The following is a 15,463-nucleotide window of genomic DNA, read 5'->3' as shown; positions in this document are numbered from 1 at the left end:
TCACATATATCCAGTATTTCCAGCTATACAGATATGATATTGCATTGATTGTCACCTTTCCCTGCACGCTCGCTGCTCTTCCCGTACATCATATTACGGGTAGATGGCAGTAGTGTACCTGTAAAGACTTGCTCCAGCACACAAGTTCTCAGAATAATTAGTCTTGGATTACATAAATCTCTTCAGTTTACTGCATTTTTATTGTCATTTTAAGGTAAAATCTCAATAAACTGTGTTGTAGCAGGTAGTCCTCATCAGCGTGCATTAACACAGACTGATGATGGCGTGTGTTCTGCAGATATGTTCCCAGAGACGTCCATGTTGCTTGAGGAGACCTCTCTAGGGACTCCCGGACAGTCCTCTGAATATGGCATAGAATGGCGCTGCATTGAAATCAATGTTATCAGACCTTTCCCGAGCACACAGCGCCTTCACTGCTCTTATCTGGAGATTCGTAGTCCTCTTCTCTACCCTGCAGACTTCATCTGGGAAGGAATTGCTGATATATTGTGCTAGAAAACGATTTCCACCATTCTGCAATTTTGCCTGGCGTTCACCTTTATACTACAACTGACCTCACTGGCATCACTAAAACCTTAAAGGGGTTGTCACTGCAGCAAATGGCATAGAGAAAGTTAATACCAGGCACTTACTAATGTATTGTTATTGTCCATATTGCCTCCTTTTCTGGCTTGATTGATTTTCGATCACATTATACACTGCTCCATTCCAGGGGTTACGACCATCCTAAAATTCATCAGCGGTGGTCGTGCTTGCACACTATAGAAAAAAGCGCTGGCCTATGCACACTCCCACAGTCCCGGCCACCAGAGAGGCCGGCTTTTTTTCCTATAGCATGTAAGCACGACCGCCACTTCTGGATTGCACTGCTGTATATGCACTGATGGCTTTCAGGGGTTATGACCACCCTGCACCCAGCAGCAGTGGTCGCGCTTGCACACTATAGGAAACGGTGCAAACCTCTATAGTGGTTGGGACCACAGGAGCGCTTTTTCCTTTAGTGAGCAAGCACGACCACCACTGCTGGATTGTAGAGTGGTCGTAACCCCTGGATATGAGCAGTGTATAATGTGATGGAAAAATGAATCCAGCCAGCAAAGGAAGCAATATGGACAATCACAATACATTAGTAAGTGTCTTGTATTCACTTTCTCTATGTGATAAATGCCATTGGCTGAAGTGAGACAAACCCCTTTAATGATAAAATATAGTCAAGGACCAGAGACATAAGAACTGACAACACACAGGACTTTGTTGGTTAGGTGACAGGACAGGGTTAGAGGTTCCCTTATGTTACATTTGCTAGTTGTTAAAGGGGTTGTCTGGCAGAATAATATAATTTTAATTTTTTTTTTAAAGGGGCTGAATGGTTAAAAAATATATGCTCACAACGCCTCATTGCTGCCAGTCCAGTGCTTACCGAGTAACCACTGGGCTCCACCTACTGGTCCTGGCTCAACACACAAGAAATGGCAAATGATTCCTGCTCAGCCAATCCCTGGTCAGCGGCAGTCAGGGCCAGAACGACACAGCTCCATCTGTTGTGTAGTGGACAGAGCTGGTTACTGCAGGACTGCTCCCATTGACTTCAGTTATAGGAGCGCTGCAGTGACCAGCTCCCTTTACTACTACTGATTGGGCCCCCGCCTATCAGACATTGATGGCCAATCCCTAGTATATGCAGTCACTTGTAAAATGCTGGACAACCCCTTTAAGAAGTGCAGTCTTTTTCTGTATGCAGTCTATTGATGATACAAGCAGGATGATCTGCAGACACCTGTCTAGCGACTCGCGTCTATAATAACAGGATTTGCCTGAGCCTATTATTAGTTTTTCCTTCCTTTGCTTTGTTGCTCTTTTTATGTCGGGCTTTAAGAACGCAGGATGGAAGTATGCATTTACTGCTATGATATTTAAAAGAGGTTGCCCTGGATTTTGATATCGATGACCTATCCTCAGAATAGGTCCTCAATATCAGATTGGTGGTGATCTAACACCCTGCACCCCTGCCGATCAGATCCGGTGCTGGGAGTCAGGACTAGACCTGCACAGTGCCTTCTGGTGGACGGAGCTAGTTACTGCAGTACAGCTGATCTGATATGGACGTATCCGGAGCATAGGTCATTAATATCGGAAATCTGAACGGCTGGTTTATTTATTATAATCTTTATTTATTATTTAAGAATTATCAAAAATAACAGTTTACATAATATGTACATTTGAAAAATATTATATTTACGAAATTACCCCACCCAATCCCAGAAAGCTGCAATGGGGAATAAAAAAAAAAGAGCTATCGATACTTCTCTAAACCTCTGTCTGTATGTAATATTTGATTATACTATTTATTTAGTTTTTTTCTTTTGCTGTAGTCTGATGAAGGCCAATGTGTGGCCGAAACGTCACATTGTACACAGCCGCAATACCAATTAAAAAATCCTTTTCTTGCAACTCAATTGCTGGAGTTTCTATATTTATTATAAGACCGGGTGGGAACCCGACTTCCAGCGGCAAACGGACGGCAGAGTGTCACAAAGTTTTGCTTATATACTTTTCTAAACCTGCCACTTTTCACAGGTTAAGGCCTCATGCACACGGACGTTTTTTTTTGTGGTCCGCAAAACGGATTTCCGTTGTTCCGTGACCGTTTTTTTGTCCGTGGGTCTTCCTTGATTTTTGGAGGATCCACGGACATGAAAAAAAAGTCGTTTTGGTGTCCGCCTGGCCGTGCGGAGCCAAACGGATCCGTCCTGACTTACAATGCAAGTCAATGGGGACGGATCCGTTTGACGTTGACACAATATGGTGCAATTGCAAACGGATCCGTCCCCATTGACTTTCAATGTAAAGTCAGGAGTCCCTATTATACCATCGGATCGGAGTTTTCTCCAATCCGATGGTATATTTTAACTTGAAGCGTCCCCATCACCATGGGAACGCCTCTATGTTAGAATATACCGTCGGATTTGAGTTAGATTGTGAAACTCCGATCCGACAGTATATTCTAACATATATTCTAATATTCTAAGGCGTTCCCATGGTGATGCTTCAGGTTAGAATATACTAAAAGAACTGGGTACATGACTGCCCCTGGCAGCAGGGGGCAGACCCCCCCCCCCCCCCGTATTTAACACATTGGTGGCCAGTGCGGCCGGTCCCCCCTCCCTCCCTCCCTTGTATTTAACACATTGGTGGCCAGTGCGGCTGGCCCCCCTCCCTCCTTTGTATTTAACACATTGGTGGCCAGTGCGGCCGGCCCCCCCTCCCTTCCTCCCTTGTATTTAACACATTGGTGGCCAGTGCGGCCGGCTCCCCCCCCCTCCCCCTAATTAAAATGATCGCCCCCCCCCCCCCCCCCCATCATTGGTGGCAGCGGAGAGTTCCGATCGGAGTCCCAGTTTAATCGCTGGGATTCCGATCGGTAACCATGGCAACCAGGACCAATGTGTTAAATAAAGGGGGGGAGGGAGGGGGGGTCTGCCCCCTGCTGCCTGGCAGCACCTGCCAGGCAGCAGGGGGCAGTCATGTACACAGTTCTTTTAGTAGATTCTTACCTGAAGCGTCCCCAGACGGATCAGCGGATCCGTCTGTGTGAAAGTTGCCATCCGCGTCCGTCATCCTTGTCCGTAGGCTATCTTGTATGCATCCGTGTTTTTTCACGGACCCATTGACTTGAATGGGTCCGTGAACCGTTGTCCGTCAAAAAAATAGGACAGGTCATATGTTTTTGACGGACAGGATACACGGATCACGGATGCGGCTGCAAAACGGTGCATTTTCCGATTTTTACACGGACCCATTGAAAGTCAATGGGTCCGCGAAAAAAAAAACGGAAAACGGAACAACGGCCGCGGATGCACACAACGGTCGTGTGCATGAGGCCTAACTCTCCCAAATTTTTTTTTTAGAATTGCATCACCCCGCACCCTGCCAGCCAGACGGTTCCAATCATTAAAACTAGGAAACCTTTCTGACATCCATTTTTTCCTAAATTTCGTTATCCTATTTCTTAATATACCAGCATTTAAATCACCCAGAACCAATACCTAAATAATTTTGAGCACCACCACAATAAATGTGCCAAACCTGCGTTTTTCTGCTGCCACATTTCGAACTGTTCAAATCCTTTCGCACCTTTATTTTAAATAAAAATTTAGGAGAATAGAATAAACTGTAATTAATCATGAACTGTGAAGAAATGTGAGGCATTCAGCAACATTTTAGGGATGTTTTGATAAAGACTTTTTCTTTGAAGGTCACTTATTTGACCCGTATATTTTTCCTGAAACTTCCTATTATCGAACCTTATATGGGAAATTATTATATTCTTCCAAAATTCTATATGTAGCAGAAATAACGCCTTTTCTCTGTACCTTTTAGACACATAATCATAGATCTTAGAGCAGGCATCCTCAATCTGCGGCCCTCCAGCTGTTGCAAAACTACAGCTCCCGGCATGCCCGAACAGCCTACAGGTATCAGCCTACAGCAGGGCATTGTGGGAGTTGTAGTTTTACAACAGCTGGAGGGCCGCAGTTTGAGGATTGCCTGTCTTAGAGCCTTCAACATGGAAAAGGACTGAACACAGAAAAGATATGTAAATATAGACTCCAATAGCGACTAGCCAATCATAGTTCTCTCCTAAGGGCTCATGCGCGGCCTGCTGTGCATTGAAGACCGCAAATTGCAGTCCCCGATGTACGTGCACCGTCCACGTGGCTGCCGCTGATGGATGGAGTCCGCGATCCATCTGCACCACAAAAAATAGAGCATGTTTTATTTTTTTGCGGTGCGGAGGCACTGACCGAAATGCCATGGAGGTGCCCTTCCCCTCTGTATCTTTCACATTGCGGCCCCCTCCAAGTGAATAGATCCGCATTTGTGAAACGGTGTGAGCACGGCCGGTGCCCGTATATTACCTACCCGCTGTTTGCGGGCAACAATACTGGCATGGCCAGCACACGGTCATGTGCATGTGGCCTAAGTGATTCAAATGAACTGGACGACCAGTTTACAGGAGACCAGTCCGCTCTCCTGACTCGCCTGCTTTAGTACATTTTTGTGTTCTTCATAAAATAACAATTCTGAAGCATTTTTGGTTTTTATAGTTCTGCATTGTACTGTTCCTCTGTTATTCCTCCTTGACATTTATGAACAGATTGTTTTGGTGTCCCTGTACAGTCAGTGCTGAATGTGTAGTGGCACACTCCATTGACAATGGGCATGTTAACGCCTAGTTGTCAATTTATTCATAGTATTTCTAGGAGGAATACGTGAGGGACAGTACAATGCAGAGAGCTGGCAGACTCTTTAAAAGTGTATATAGCCCAAAACATTTTTTTAAAGCTATTTTATATGTGATTGTCCTTATACCTGCCTTGCATTTCTCCCTTACTTCTCCTTCTGCCGATGCTTCCACTGTATAATCATAGGGAATATATTACACCGGTCTAATAATGCCTAGATCTGGTAGATAACCATGCTGGCACCCCCAATGATCCTTGAGCCCTCTGTGTTAAATGGCATGGTAGTGCGCGGACGTGACCACCGCTCCATTCACTTCTATGGGATTCCCAGAGTACAGCGCTTTGCCATCCTTATCAGTCCCATAGACCAGTGTTCCTCAACTCCAGTCCTCAGGACCCACCTGCCGGTCATGTTTTCAAGATTTCCTTAGTATTACGCCCCATTCACACATACGCAATTCCACTCCGCATTTTGCGGAAGGGAATTGCGGACCCATTCATTTCTATGGGGCCGCACGATGTGCGCCCTGATCTGGGATTGTGGACCCGCACTTCTGGGTCCGCAATTCCGATCCCGGAAAAAAAATAGCGGACAAGAATAGGCATATTCTCTTAGTGCCTGCAATGTGCGGTCCGCAAAATGCGGAACGCACATTGCCGCTGTCCGTGTTTTGCGGATCCGTGGCTCCGCAAAACACACACGGATGTGTGAATGGACCCTTAAGCAGGTGATCTAATCAGTGTCAATGCGTCAGGACTTTCCACGGGTTATCATTCTGTGGGATATTCTCAAATCGTGATCGACAGTTGAGGAACACTGCCATAGAAGGAATGGAGCCTATAGATGGTTGACAAATCATTCTAAGTGTCTGGTGGAAATTTCTGGCAGAATGAACATTCCAGTGGGGAGGTCCGACCTCAGGGACCCGGCTGATCTAGAGAACCTGTACCCCCACCCCCCTTGGGCTGACTTGTAGATCCTTGTACAGTGGGAGGCCAGGAGCGCCGCTGCGCAGGGAGAGACTTCGAAGGACATAACAGCCTCTTTGAGGATCAAGTCACCTTGTGGATTTTCATCACTTGATCCAATTTTTCTAGCTGCACGTCTAGATTGTACATGGCTGTAGAACAGGGAGCAGCAACTTTCGGCACTCCAGCTGTTGTGAAACTACAACTCCCAGCATGCTTCTTTCACTTCTGTGAGAGTTCAGAGAACAACCAAGCAAGTGTGCATGATGGGAGATGTAGTTTGACAACAACTGGAGTGCTGGAGGTTCCTGACCCCTGCTGTAGAATATGATACTGCTTGGGCTGTTTTAGGAACAGTTGACACCGTTTTTAGCACTGACTTTGGAGAATTTCCTCCTCAAAATCAGCCCCCAAAAAAGCCTCCAAATACTTGCTTTTTCCATGTGAAAAAAAGCCGCATGCCCTATCTTGGAGCAGAAACCGCGCCAAATCTTCCATTGAAGTAAATGGGAAGCATACAAAACAGCTCCATATGTGCCCATGTGGTTTTTGCGTGTTTTTTTTTAGGCATCTGCACGCCAAAACTTAAAAGCTGAAAATGAGGTTATGTATTGAAATAAACGCCCGTTGGTTAAAGAAAAAATGTGTAAAAAAACTGATCACAAACTCGTCAAAACCCACACATAATCCGTCGTGTGCACATACCCTAAGGCTACGCGGCGAAATGTCGCGCGCAACTACACTGCAACATGTGTCGTGCGACATTGATGTCACACCAATGTTGCGCCACAATTTTTATAATGATAGTCTATGGTGTCGCAGTGCAACAGCATAGACCATCATTATAAAAATTGTGGCGCGATATCGGTGCGACACATGTCGTCGTGTAGCCCTAGCCTAACAGTTCATTGTGTGGCAGGTGGCTGCGATCACCCATGTACAGGAAGACATTTTTAAGAGGTTCCAGTCCCCTTGCAGGTTAAGTTGAAGTGATCATGAGGGTCACTTCAACTTGGATGTTAAGTCCTCTTACAGATCAGTTAATCCAGGTTTTCTAGGTCCGTGTTCAAAGGAAATGTGTCATCAGAAAATGACCTATTCTTTAAATCGCATTTTTTTTTTTTCAATTTTCTTTTTATTGATTCACATTGAAAAGATAGACAACAAACATAATACAAATTGAGATCGTATGACGACCAACATAAACATAAGCGCGTTTTTATGTTAAACACATTTTTAAAGAATTTTTGACGGTGTTATTTTTAATTTTCCATGTCGCTTATCTATATTTAAACAAAAAATTTTAATTTCTGCAGTTTTCACACTGGCCACTAAGCCTAATAATAGATGCCACTTCTTGGGCTGTACAGATCACTTTACTGTTATCTCCTTATCATTGCTGCCTCATTAGATCACCTCTGTGTAGTGACATCACAGGATCCACCATTCACAATAGGTGATATCACAGCTTATCTACTCCCTCCTGATCTCTGCACAGGTCACAGAGCATGCCCAGAAAACTCTCCCATCGAAGTCAATGAGACCCCTACTGACCATTGTGTCTAAGGCTCCATAAAGCAATTGTTTTAATGTTCTCCAAATGCTGTTAAGAACAGCTCAGGCAAGATGGACGCCCCCATAATCATGTTCAGGAATAAGAATTAACCCTTAGGATACCAGAGTTTTTTTTGTTTTTGCATTTTCATTTTTCTTCCCTATCTTCCTTGGGCCATAACTTTTTTTATGTTTCTATTCACATCTGTATGAGGGCTTATTTTTTGCGGGACAAGTTGCACTTTCTAATGCCACCCTTAATTATGGCATGCAATGTAGTGGGAAGCTGTAAAAAAAATTCCAAATGGGGTGGAATTGGAAAAAAAAAACACAATTCCTCCACCGTTTTATTGGTTTTGTTCCCACAGCGTTCCGTTTGCTTCAAAACTGCCCTTCATTCTCTGGGTCAGTACGATTACAACGATACCCCATATGTATAGGTTTTTATGTCTAAATAGTGTAGAAAATTGAAATATATTTAAACTTTGGGGGAAAAAATTATTTTTACATTGCCATATACTTTTTTTTATAGTTATATCTATAGAGCTGTTTAGGGGCTTATTTTTTGCAAGACAATCCGTAGATTTTATTGATACCGTTTTGGAGCGTGCGTGACTTTTTGATCACATTTTATTAAATAATTTTTGTAATGATTTTGAATCTTGTATATGAGCGTACAAAATGCATTGACTATTGCTCATTTCTTATGTTGGCCTGGCACCTGGTGGTCAAAAAAGGAATTGCAGCTTTAATGCTCTCAGCCTCTTCAGCAAGGCTGAGAGCATTGAAATCAATTACCGGCATCTTCATTGGCCACAGAGGATGCCGGTAACAAGCGGCCGTGATCTCACTTGGTGGTCGTGGTAATTAGCCACAGGTCTCTCCTGTTTGAAACAGCAGAGACCTACCGGCCATGACGCCCGCTGCACGTGCGAGTGGGCACCATGTCTGCCTATTGCTCCAGTACCATACATGTATGCCGCTGGTAGCGAAAGGGTGAAAAAAAAATTGTAATCAGAAAATAAAAACTAATTAAAAAAAAGTATTTGTGCCGCTATCTGGTTTTAACTGGCAGATTAAAAAAAAAAATTCCTTTAAATTTCTTGAGAAGAACACGGCCTGCAGACTTGTCAGCGTTTTCAAGAAGACATTTCCACTGGGATAGATAGATGTGAGATCTCACTTTTCCAGTGTTTTAATCTTTAGTCTAGCAGAGCTAGAAGGAATGTCTCCGTGCAGAGCATAAAAATTGCCCTTATTCTGGTTTCTCCATAAAAAAATGTAATAAGAAGTCATAAAGTAACCAGCAAAAGGTATTCGGAAGCATAAAAGTAGTGTGTTATTAGAGTAAACGTGTAAAAAGAAGCAATGGTTCAGGTCTAACTGCTAAGGACAAAGATACAGGAGAGGTAATTTACCCGCCATAACCGGCCGGCACGGCGAATCGCATGGTGTTAGCTGGGGAATCACACTTTGAGAACATCGTAAGGGCACCACAAGGTTTGCCAACGCATTAGACCAATTATTTATGTGGGAATTCAGCCACAAAGTTCTTTTAACTGTAGAGCAGTGGATGGCTATGCTGAGAACGGCAGCCAATGTCAAGGACTTTCCGGGCGGTTTCTGTTTTACTTTGGGAAAATAACGGTCACAGAGGATTTCATATAAAGCAGCTTAGTATAACACACATTAAGGCAGTAATGAATTGTAGACCCAGAAAAATGTTGTAATAATTTTGAGATCACCACCACTTATTAAGCAAAACGAAAAGTATTACTATGCAATGAATAAGGCATTTCAAATCAAGTATTATTAAAATATGTATGCAATAAAATATTCTTAGGTTTTTATGTACATTACATTTTCCTTTCTGGTAGCGCCCCCTGCTGTCTATCCCTCTGGTCCACCTTCTATTGCATCCAGAGGTGGACGCACATGCTCACTAACTTCTCTGCTCCCTTCCTCTCAGTGTTGGCGTAGTGATCTCATAGTGAAGCAGCCCAGACACCTTTCATTCATCCCTACTTCTAAATCCATAGAAACACAGGGGGTATGGATTAATTAGCTGACTAGAGTGTGACACTTTGAGCCTAGAATATTGAGCCTTTTCACGAAATTCTAATTTTAAGCTGCATTAATGCAATTCCTTTTCATTTGCATTACTGAAATAAATGGACTTTTGCACGATATTCTACGTTTTTGAGTTCCACCTGTAGTATACATACTGCGATATAGTTGTATACTATAGGAACAACAGCTCTGGAGCACAAATTGCTACATATAATGTGTGTAAACACCTAATGCACAAACTGGTGATTTGCACAGCAAATATGTTAGTGTCAAACCCAGTGTTCAGTTCTGTGGTACATGACCCGGTATAGAAAGAAACAAATATTTGTGAGGATCACACTAGTAACGTAGACTGTCAGGCCGCCTCGCAGTTGTCAGCCCGGTATCATGCATGATCCAGAGGTGCTCTATGCAGTTTTATGGCTCCCATATGACTGACAGTCAATATACGGCACAGTAGAGACACATCCTCATCATCATGTACATCGTGTTATCTCACACGGCACTTAGTTTAATTACAAATATGAATAACATGAATGCTATATTGAGAGGGGTTGCCCTCCAGCTTGACGGCTTGGTGCTGTCAGCCACCAGAGTAATGACAGCTGTTGTCATGGCGGTAAGATAATACCGAAACACCTGTCACCATGATGAATCACGTAGAGAGACGATCCGCTCCGCTCATGCAATCAGCCAGAGTGATAGGAAAATTATAGGAGGTTCCATGTTTTACAATTTCTAAAGGAACGTGTCGGGGCTGTTAACAATCTGCTGGAAGCGCGTGATTTCCATATTTACAGTCAGCTTAGTAATTAAATCACATTTAGTAAGGTGCTTTACTTAACTTTTCCACTTCAACCCGATACTTAATATAATCACTGGTGTACTCCATTCACAGGGTGTGACGTCATTCAGAGGAGCATATTAAAGAGGAACTCTGCTTGTAAAGAATAGTATACATCTGTCAGCAGTTTTGTACCTATGACACCGGCTGACCTGTTACATGTGCACTTTGCAGCTGAAGACATCTGTGTTGGTCCCATGTTCATATGTGCCCGCATTGCTGAGAAAAATGATGGTATTATATATGCAAATGAGGCTCTAGGAGCAATGGGGGCAGTACCATTACACCTAGAGGCTCTGCTCTCTCTGCAGCTGCCATAAACTCAAGTATGTTGTTGGAAAAACCGCATGCGTTTTATAAACAAGGTTTTTAGCCAAAATGCAGCACAGCAGCGACGTGTCCCAGCACCCTAAGGCCAAGTTCACACTTCAGTTATTTGGTGAGTTATTTCCATCAGTTATTGTGAGCCAAAATCAGGTGCGAGTCACAAGCACAGAACGGGTGCAGATCCTTCTATTATACCTTATCTCTGAGTAGGCTTCACTACTGGTTTTGGCTCGCAATCACTGATGAAAATAACTGATATAATAACTGAAGTGTAAACTCAGCCTAAAGGGTCCATTCACACGTCCGCAATTTCGTTCCGTAAAATTGCGGACCCATTCATTTCTATGGGGCAGCACGATGTGCTGCCCGGATACGGAATTGCGAACTCGCACTTCCGGGTCCGCAATTCCGTTCCCGAAAAAAATAGAACATGTCCTATTCTTGTCCGCTATTGCCGACAAGAATAGGCATATTCTATTAGTGCCTGCAATGTGCGGTCCGCAAAATGCGGAACACACATTGCCGCTGTCCGTGTTTTGTGGATCCGCAAAACACACACGCATGTGTGAATGGACCCTTAGGAAGTTGATAATGTGAATCAGATTCATGTCTAAAGCTGGATTTACACAGGCCGATTGTGTTCCTTCCCGACAGTCGGCTGCTCGCTCAGTGAAGGAGACAACTGTATTTACATGTCGCAATCTCCTTCACTGTATGTGGACAAGGAATCACTATAGTGATCCCTCATCCAGAATCATGGCTTCTGAGCAGCAGATCACTGTTTAGACAGCACGATCTGCTGCCCAGAAGCCATGATCGGTGGTGCTTGCATAAACGACCGGATCACCCAATGAACAAGCATTTCGCTTATTCATCGGGTAATCGGCGGCACATTTACATGGGCAGATTGTCGGCAACGGTCGTTCCCGATAATCTGCCCAATTCTCGGGCCATATAAAAGCACCTTAAAGGCTATGTACACCTTCGGAGGCAATCATTTTTATGATTGCATTTTAATCATTTTTGGCTAAAAATCATGTCTTAAATTGGTCTTTATTAAAAATATTGAGCCGTTCTGTGACAAAAGGTTAACTGCTTTTCTAGCTGTGTGACTGGTACTTTCACTTTGTGCAGTCATCTAATAACCCTTCTCTCTAAACTACTAAGAGGTCATAAACACTTACTTAAACCACATTATTATCAGTAAGATAAGAACTGAGCTATAGTGAGTGTTTATAATGTCAGAGAGCAGAGATAAGGAGTCCGTCAGCTCCTGGTCTGACAAAGAGAGAAAGTCCAAAGGCTACTACTAGAGCATGTCAGCTCTGTACAGACAAAGAACACCATATTTTTAATAAACAACAACTTAAAAAACTATTTTTAGCTCAAAATGAGTACAATGCAATAATAAAAAATTTCCCAAAGGTGTACATAGCCTTTGAAGTGTAACTGCCATTCTATATTTTTTTTGTGTGTGTAATGTATAGGGGCAGTGATACTGACCATTTTTGTAATATACTTTAATTACTGAAATTGTACATTTCTATTAGAAAAATAGCTCTAAAGTGGCCCATTTTGAGCCTTAGCAATGCTCCTCTGTCTTCTGTTTACATAACTGTGGAGCCTTGCTCAACACTGCCTGTGTAATGTAAGTCAGTGTTGAGCAAGGCTCCACAGTTATGTAAACAGAAGACAGAGGAGCTTTGCTAAGGCTCAGAATGGGCCACTTTAGAGCTATTTTTCTAATAGAAATGTACAATTTCAGTAATTAAAGTATATTACAAAAATGGTCAGTATCACTGCCCCTATACATTACACAAATAAAAATAGAATGATAGTTACACTTTAAGGCTAGTTTCGGCAAAGAATTCTCAGGATCCGGCACTGCCAGATGCAAATGGAATGTCTGACAGCCCCATTAACTATAATGGGGTCTGACGGCAATCTGGCCGCAATACCACAAATCCCGAGAATCTGCTGGACAGAAACCACTACACGTTGCGGTTTGTGTCCGGTCGATTCCTGGCATTCTCTGCAGGAACTGGCTCTCGGATCACAATGCCGGAGATGTGAAACCAGCCTAAGGTCTGATGCACTTGATCGTATGTGTTTTGCAGTCCACAAACCGCGAATCTGTAAAACATGGATACCGACCATGTGCATGCTGCCATTTTTTATATATTTTTTTGTCCTATCCTTGTCCGCAAAACAGACATGTGTAGGACATGTTCTGTCTTTTTTGTAGGCCAGCAGAATCATGTGGAGACCTTCATAGGTCTTGTGGACTTCATGCCTCAGCGAGTCAGGACGGTTCTGGCTGCAGGTGGTCTTCATGTTACGGCTGATCGTTCGCCATCATTATGCCCGTGCTTTGTGACCCTGACAAATATTTGATTCCTTGAATCTGAAGAAAATACGGTTCAGCCGATGTTTTTCTGTCTTATCATGGCAGCTTGAGCCTCAGCACTCCGTCTATACATGACAGCATGACAAAGGAGGGTCAAACATTTATTTTGCCCTCATCGTTTTTTAACCCATTGCTAATTGCGTTGTTGTTTGTAGTATGAAAAATCGGGTGTATCTTTTTGTTATTAAAGCTGGGAAGTAATTTCACGGTTGACTGGGAAAAGGCACACGAAGAGCGAGGAGCCCCAGAATCTTCACTTGGGCTAGCACTTAATTAGAACCATCTGTCAAGTGACAGGAGCCGGTGCTTCTACTCTGACTGTACCAGGCTTTGTCTATTCACCATACGGGTATTTATTTTCACATAGATCGTTCATGGCTTTTCCCTTTTTCTTTTTAGTTAGTGTGTGAAGTGTGAATTGCCCGTTTCTAGGAAAGTACTGTTAACAAATTAGACCTAGTAAGGCACCTCCAGCTTATTACAATGTATGTGTGTATTACTAGACCAAGAATGTTTAATGGATTCTACCTTTTGTTATTTGCTTGTTTTTTATGTATATGATTTTTTTTTTTTGTCCAATGTGTTCAGAAGGATCAACCAAAAAATGATGTAAACACATGTCGACACATATGACCTATCCTCAGGGGGTTCAACTCCCAGCACCTGCCATTTCTAATGCTAATGCTTGAAGAGTCCGAGGCGCTCCAGTGATCACTGCACCCTCCTCACAGCGTACCAAGTACAGCGCCATATATTGGATAGTGGCTGGGCTTGGTATTGCAGCCCAGGCCCATTCACTGAGCTGCACATAGGCCATGTGACTATGAACATGAAATCAGTGGCCTAGGAATATATTGATTTTCTATCCGGTGGAGAGTATTGTACTATTGGAAAACCTCTTTAGTAAGAAATCAGTTGTGTTAAAGGGCATCTGTCAGCAGTTTTGTACCTATGAAACCGGCTGACCTGTTGCTTGTGCGCTTGGCAGCTGAAGGCATCTGTTTTGGTCCCATGTTCATATGTGCCCACATTGCTGAGAAACATTATGTTGTAATATATGCAAATGAGCCTCTAGGAGCAACGGGGGTGTTGCCATTACACCTAGAGGCCCTGCTCTTTGAGGTCACACACGTCCTACCTGAATACTGTCAGACATGTTCAGAATCTTTATTAGGGTTCCTGAAGACCATTTTCTGCTGTCTCCTATGTAGGTGATATCACAGTTGCGGATCCTGAGCCGAGCAGTCACCGCAGGATCGAAGTTTGACAGAGATTTGTGGTCCAATGAATTATCTCCTGTCCTCAATCTGTGGAAGAAAATTAACCAGGTACGATCATACATGATACTCATACTAGAAATACTAATGTACTGTGGATCTTGCATATGAGGGCACAGAAAACTATGCACCGACCTCTGACTGAAAAACATATCAGTGCATTTTGGCCAGGGGCGTAACAAATTAACCATGGGACCCCATAGCAAAACTTGGAATGTGGCCCCACTGCAGGGATAATAAACAAATTATGTTACAGTAAAGGATAATAAACACAGTGATGTCACAGTACAGAGATAATAAACACAGTGATGTCACAGTACAGGGATAATAAACACAATGATGTCACAGTACAGAGATAATAAACACAGTGATGTCACAGTACAGAGATAATAAACACAGTGATGTCACAGTACAGAGATAATAAACACAGTGATGTCACAGTACAGGGATAATAAACACAGTGATGTCACAGTACAGGGATAATAAACACAGTGATGTCACAGTACAGGGATAATAAACACAGTGATGTCACAGTACAGGATAATAAACACAGTGATGTCACAGTACAGGGATAATAGACACAGTGATGTCACAGTACAGAGATAATAAACACAGTGATGTCACAGTACAGGGATAATAAACACAGTGATGTCACAGTACAGGGATAATAAACACAGTGATGTCACAGTACAGGGATAATAAACACAGTGATGTCACAGTACAGGGATAATAAACACAGTGATGTCAC

General features: G+C 43.1%; 1 protein-coding gene across 3 annotated transcripts in view; it reads left to right on the top strand.

Annotated features, from left to right (window-relative positions):
- Positions 1–15,463, top strand: part of DYNC2H1 (dynein cytoplasmic 2 heavy chain 1) — a 433,565-nt gene that overhangs the window by 301,665 nt on the left and 116,437 nt on the right. For all 3 annotated transcript variants that reach the window (XM_040426277.1, XM_040426279.1, XM_040426278.1), the window contains one exon: positions 14,650–14,766. In XM_040426277.1, coding sequence (XP_040282211.1) covers positions 14,650–14,766 — 117 coding nt within the window. The remainder of the gene's footprint in view (positions 1–14,649; positions 14,767–15,463) is intronic.

The sequence above is a fragment of the Bufo bufo genome, chromosome 3 (genome assembly GCF_905171765.1).
Source record: "Bufo bufo chromosome 3, aBufBuf1.1, whole genome shotgun sequence".
NCBI lineage: Eukaryota > Metazoa > Chordata > Amphibia > Anura > Bufonidae > Bufo > Bufo bufo.
This window is presented reverse-complemented; position numbering and strand designations above follow the sequence as displayed.